Here is a 6000-nt window from a genome sequence, read left to right on the forward strand (position 1 = left end):
AAAAATATACACTAAAAAAAATTATGTCGGACCTAGCCAAAAATTACCTACATAACCTAAAAATTTTTTGAAAAATTCAAAATTTTTCAATTTTGATCCAAAAAATCTGAAAAAAAAACCAGTGTATTTTTGGGCATCAATGTATGTTCATAATTTTTTTCAGATTTTTTAAAGGAAAGATCGGTCAGTAAACACTAAAAATATGAGGGGGGAACCAAAAAATGGGTTTTTTCGAATTTTGAGCAATTTCCGGCGAGAAAATGGCAAAACTATCCCAGCCATTCAAAATAACGGAAAAAAATACACTAAAAAAAATTATGTCGGCGCTCGCCAAAAATTACCTACATAACCTAAAAATTTTTTGAAAAATTCAAAATTTTTCAATTTTGATCCAAAAAAATCTGAAAAAAAATAGTATATTTTTGGGCCTCAATGTATGTGCATAATTTTTTTCAGATTTTTTAAAGAAAAGATCGCTCAGTAAACACTAAAAATATGAGGGGGGTAACCAAAAAAATGGGTTTTTTTCGAATTTTGAGTAATTTCCGGCGAGAAAATGGCAAAACTATCCCTGCCATTCAAAAGAACGTAAAAAAATACACTAAAAAAAATTTTGTCGGAGCTAGCCAAAAATTACCTACATAACCTAAAAATTTTTTGAAAACTTCAAAAATTTTTTCTGGCGTCAATTTTGATCCAAAAAATCTGAAAAAAATCAGTGGGATTTAGGGTATAATAATGTACATTCACAATTTTTGTCACATTTTTTAAAGCAAAAGATCGCTCCAAAAATATGTTTTTCGAAAAAACACATTTTTTTCGATAGGGGACACCTGGGGTCACATAGGGAGCTAAAAATTTGGTTAGGGGGTTTTTGAATTATGTACTTTCGATTGCCCAACCCCAACTAAGAATCCAGCCGAGTGCAGATTTTACCATCTTATCCCGCTATAGCCTTTATTGCTAATTTAGAAAAATTATATGCAATTGTCGTGGAAAAGCTTACCCTTTTTAATGTGAGCCCTGTGCCTACATAGCGTAAAGCAACAATTAATCTGTAAAGAACAATATTGTTTAAATATAAATACATAGGTTAATTTAATTGATTAACTACTGTTAATTCAATCTTTGATTCGTACCTGTTCGCACTGTTGATGCTTTCACTCATAGATGTATTTTTCCCAATGTCTTCTTGTACACAATTTAGTTTTTATTAGGGCTTTCATTTCATGGAAAAAGTCCAGCTAGCCTACATTCTTTCTTTTCTATTTTTTCTGCCTGATATGCTCGAACAGTGGTAATAGGTGCCCTACTTAGTACTTGACAACAAAATAAAGTCACAACTCCCTTCAGCACTCCTCACTCCAGCCTTTTCATTTCATTTTCAATTTTCATTGTGGATTAGATTAAGTTCAAACAAGTTAGACAACTCTTAATACAGAAAATTTGATCAAACTAGACTGATCGTGAGAACACCGATTTTTAGAATTTCAACAAACTGCAATTGTGACGTCACTTTGACGTACTTCCTCTCGTACGTCAAGTTTGCTCAAACTGTTTGATCAAATTATTTGATGGTGAGACGCGGCCTTCAAAATTTTGCATTCTGTTCCTTTCCACTTAAAGTTTGTCGCACTTATTTAGAAACACCCTGAATTGATAAAGAACAAATCTAGTTGTTAAACATAAGCGAATTAATCAAAAAAAAAACAGAATGTTAAGAAAACCGGAGTCTATAGTGGGATTTTAATTTCAGTATTTTATAAATGTCCGGTACACCATAAAAATTTAAATGGTTAGCAACAATATTATTACAGCGGTATAGGGCTTTTCATCGATTGTCATTTGTTTCGAGCTTCTGTCATATGTTGTATAATCTGTGTATAATATTAATATATACGCTGTGTCTAGGTACACGCTAACGTGTACGCAAATAAAAAAGTTAGGTACACGCGAAACGTCATCAAGTCAGTGACGTCACTATTAAGCGTGCACCGTTACTGGTTTTTGCATACACGCTAACTTAAACCGCGTGTATGCCGCAAGATACTGCGAGTATCAGAGAGTCAGAGTGTTAGAATTATTTGTTTAACCGCGTTGTGTTTACACTTTAATGTTGATTAGTAGATTTCTTATTTTTTATTTGTTTAGTGTTTGTTTTTAAATTAACTATGGCGTGTGGACAATTATTTAGTTCTTTTAATGAGTTTAACAACATTTTAAAACAGTATGAAAAAGATAAGAGACTACATATAAATTAATATATTAGTAAGTCAATAATATCGAGCTAGTACATATTTTATATTTTAGTATTACTTATACAGGGTGTCCCGAAAAGATTGGTCATAAATTATACCACAAATTCTGGGGTCAAAAATAGGTTGATTGAACCTCACTTACCTATATATACAATAGTGCACACAAAAAGAGTTACAGCCCTTTGAAGTTACAAAATGAAAATCGATTTTTTTCATATACCTATCGAAAACTCCTAGAGGTTTTTTATTGATAATCGACATGAGGAATTTTTATCGCAGCAACATCTTAAAAAAAAATTATAGTGAAATTTGTGCACCCCATAGAAATTTTATGGGGGTTTATTTGTTCCCTTAAACCCCCCAAACTTTTATGTACGTTCCAATTAAATTATTATTGTGGCACCATTTAAACACAATATTTTTAAAACTTTTTTGCCTCTTAGTACTTTTTTGATAAGCCAGTGTTTATCGAGATATTTTGAATATTTGTCGAATCCACCACATATTTTGTATATGGTTAAGGCCCGGTCTTTTCACCTCCGGATAAATAGTTAACGGGAAGTTTATCTGACAGATAAAAAAAGTAGCGTCTTTTCACTCTGGAATAAAGTTATCCGGCAGATAAATTGACGTTAAATATCAAATATTTAACTGCCGAATAAAGTACCGAATAAGAAGTTATCTGGCAGATAAACTTTGATTTTCGTATATTTCATGGTTTCTGATTACCAGGAAACTAAAAATATAACCTAAAATCTTGAGGGTCCGATTGAATTTATTGCAAAAGTAAAATTTTGTTCTTTCTAAAAATTCTCAATCACAAATTTTATGTTATTTTGTTTTTATACATACCTACCTACTGTAATTTTTTAAGCAGAGTTATTAGATATTAAATTAAAGATGGGTTATAATTTGAAAAAATTATAGGTATGTATTATTGTATACCTACCCAACTATATTCATTTACAAAGGAAAACAAGTTGTAAAAAATAAAAATAGAATAGTTTCTTATCCCATCATTTCTTTGAATTGCCAAATATTTTACGATTCCAAAATGAAAGGTATTGATATATGTAGGTAGTAACTAGAATTATGTATGCACATGGTTCTCAGAAACAGTAGATGATACCTACCTTGAAAAAAAAGCTGCTGTTAAGTATCCAAAACATACTGGGTGTATCATGAAATTCTAAAAAATAGAATATAGGAAGACTGATTTTATATTCTGAGAATTTCGTAATACTCCCCGAATATGTTTTAAATAGGTACCTTCTTACTAATATTTTTTTGTGCCAAATATAAGTAATTCTGTATTATTGCTGTTTAAATTCAGATCATAGCAATGGGTTGTTACTTTTTTAATGAGTCCGCAAATACATCCCTTTTTGTATATAGCAGAAAACAAAACGATTACATTGATTCAGTTGTCCTACACTGAAGCAATATATTTATAACATAGAGAGAGATGAAAATGAAGACAATTTTGAAAATGAAGACAATTTTGAAAATGAATTGCTAAGTATAGACCAGGAATAAGCTAAATTATTGAATTTACTGAAGTTATGATGTTTGATAACCTTATAAAAATTTTTGTGTTAAGCTTGTCACGCACGGGGAACTATACTAAAATATATCTCATATCACTCACTATAGTAATGAGTGAGGCTGCATACACAGAACTATACCTAATGTATATTATGGTTCCGTTTATGCAGGCTCACTCATTATTATAGTGAGCAATATGAGATGTAATATATCTATTATAGTATACCTCCTGGTCAGTTACAAGCTTTATGGGGAAATAGAAGGATCATTAATATACATGTATAATTTTTTATTCTTTATTTAATTGTCCTTTGTATAATTTAATTATTAAATTTAATAAATCAATGAATTTTTGTGTCTCGTCTGCCCTTTAATTTTCTCTGGCACGCTTGTGTTCTACCCTTTCCTCCTCTTTTTCTATCTGAAGCAATTGAGCTATGTTGAGTATTAGCGTTGTTCTTTCTTGTAATACATTCTCTAGTTTATTATTGGTAGCTTATTTCTGGAACTAGCTTTTTCTTTGAGAACACAGGATTCCATCTTCTAGGTGTTTGTCATATCTGTAACCAATTTTTTTTATTTAGAAAAGTGAAAGATATCTACTAACAAATATTAAAATTAGGTTTTATTCTTGTTATTGGGATTCTTCAATTTACCATGTAAATTATCCAATCTTTAAAATATTGTGTTTTGATATACATAGTTGGTTTATCCCTAGTTTACTATTCAATATACCAGTTGGATGGATTATAAATCTGTAGCGTTTTGACAATGATTGATATGTCCATCTAGCCTAATTTTTCAGGAGGGCATTTTGAAAGTTTAAATCATGTTTTGTCAACCCAAAAACGAAAAGTAATCAACATAAGAAATCAAGTAATATATCAAGTTCTGGCCTACCTAATACAGTAGAATCCAGATTATCCGTGCTCCTCGGGACCGAAGGTGGCACTGATAATCCGAACATGTATTTCTTATGTATAATAAGTACGTACACACATACATATTATAATATTATGTATATATATATAGTTTAGCTCTCCAGGCCTAGAAGGCCCATGGCTTGGTTTACTATTCCTTTCCAATCTCTCCTATTTGCTGCTTTATTTTTCCAATTTGTGATTTTCAGTTCTTCTATGTCTTTTTCAACATCTTTCTTCCATCTGGTTTTCGGTCTACCTTTCTTCTTCTTTCCTCCTATTCCTCCCGTTAGTATTTTTTTGGGAAGTCTCGTGTTTGGCATCCTTTGGATATGTCCCAACCATCTCAGTCTTTGTGATTTTACGATCCCTACTATGTTTGGTTCACCATACATCCTCTCCAATTCCACATTTGGTCTTCTTATCCACATTCCATTCCATATCTTTCCGCCAAATATTTTTCTTAGGACTTTTCTTTCCCATACTTTAAGCATGACTTGCTCGGATTTGTTCATCGTCCATGTTTCACTGGCATACAAGACTATAGGTCTTATCACTGTCTTGTATATTCTTATCTTAGCCCCTCTAGATATGTTCTTATTTCTCAATAAGTTGTTTAGAGCAAAGATACAACGATTGCCAGCCATAATTCTCGCTTGGATTTCTTCTTTTATATTTGGTCTCCTAGTGAATGTCGCTCCTAGATATTGGAATCTCTCTACTTCCTCGAATTTATATATTTTTGCCTCTGTGTTTATTGTCAGGTATTGTCCTTGTGTGTATTCTCGTTCTGTCCATTCCATATATTTAGTCTTTTCTTCGTTTATGTATATCCCTTTCTTTCTTCCTATCGCCTCTAGTCTTTTTAGTATTTCTTTTAATTCTTGTTTGCTTCTGGCTATCATTACTATGTCATCAGCGAATGCCAAGCATTGGTGTTTTCGTTGGTATACAAGTCCTGTCCTGTTAATTTCGGCTTCTCTGATGACTATTTCAAGAAGGATACTAAACAACAGTGATGACAGTGGGTCTCCTTGTCGTACCCCTTCACCGACCCTAAACTTATCTGTTTCCTTTCCATTTATTTTAACCCTGTTCTCTGTTTCTCTGAGTGTAACTTTTACCATCTTTATTAATTTTTTACTAATTCCAATTTCACATAGTGCTTTGTATATTTCTTTTCGTTTAACTCTGTCAAAAGCTTGTTTAAAGTCAATGAATAGGGCCATTGTAGATTTTCCGTATTCGTAGCTTTCCGCTTGTATCTCACGCAGCAG

General features: G+C 31.9%; 1 protein-coding gene across 1 annotated transcript; it reads right to left on the bottom strand.

The window, feature by feature from the left end:
- Positions 1–4079: 4079 nt before the first annotated feature.
- Positions 4080–5342, bottom strand: LOC126886518 (uncharacterized). Its single transcript, XM_050653499.1, has 2 exons — positions 4460–5342; positions 4080–4363 (listed from the first exon to the last, which is right to left on the bottom strand). The coding sequence occupies exon 1, from the start codon at positions 5236–5238 to the stop codon at positions 4837–4839; it is 402 nt and encodes a 133-aa protein (XP_050509456.1). The 5' UTR covers positions 5239–5342; the 3' UTR covers positions 4080–4363; positions 4460–4836.
- Between the last annotated feature and the right edge of the window lie 658 nt (positions 5343–6000).

This window comes from Diabrotica virgifera, chromosome 6 (assembly GCF_917563875.1).
Source record: "Diabrotica virgifera virgifera chromosome 6, PGI_DIABVI_V3a".
NCBI lineage: Eukaryota > Metazoa > Arthropoda > Insecta > Coleoptera > Chrysomelidae > Diabrotica > Diabrotica virgifera.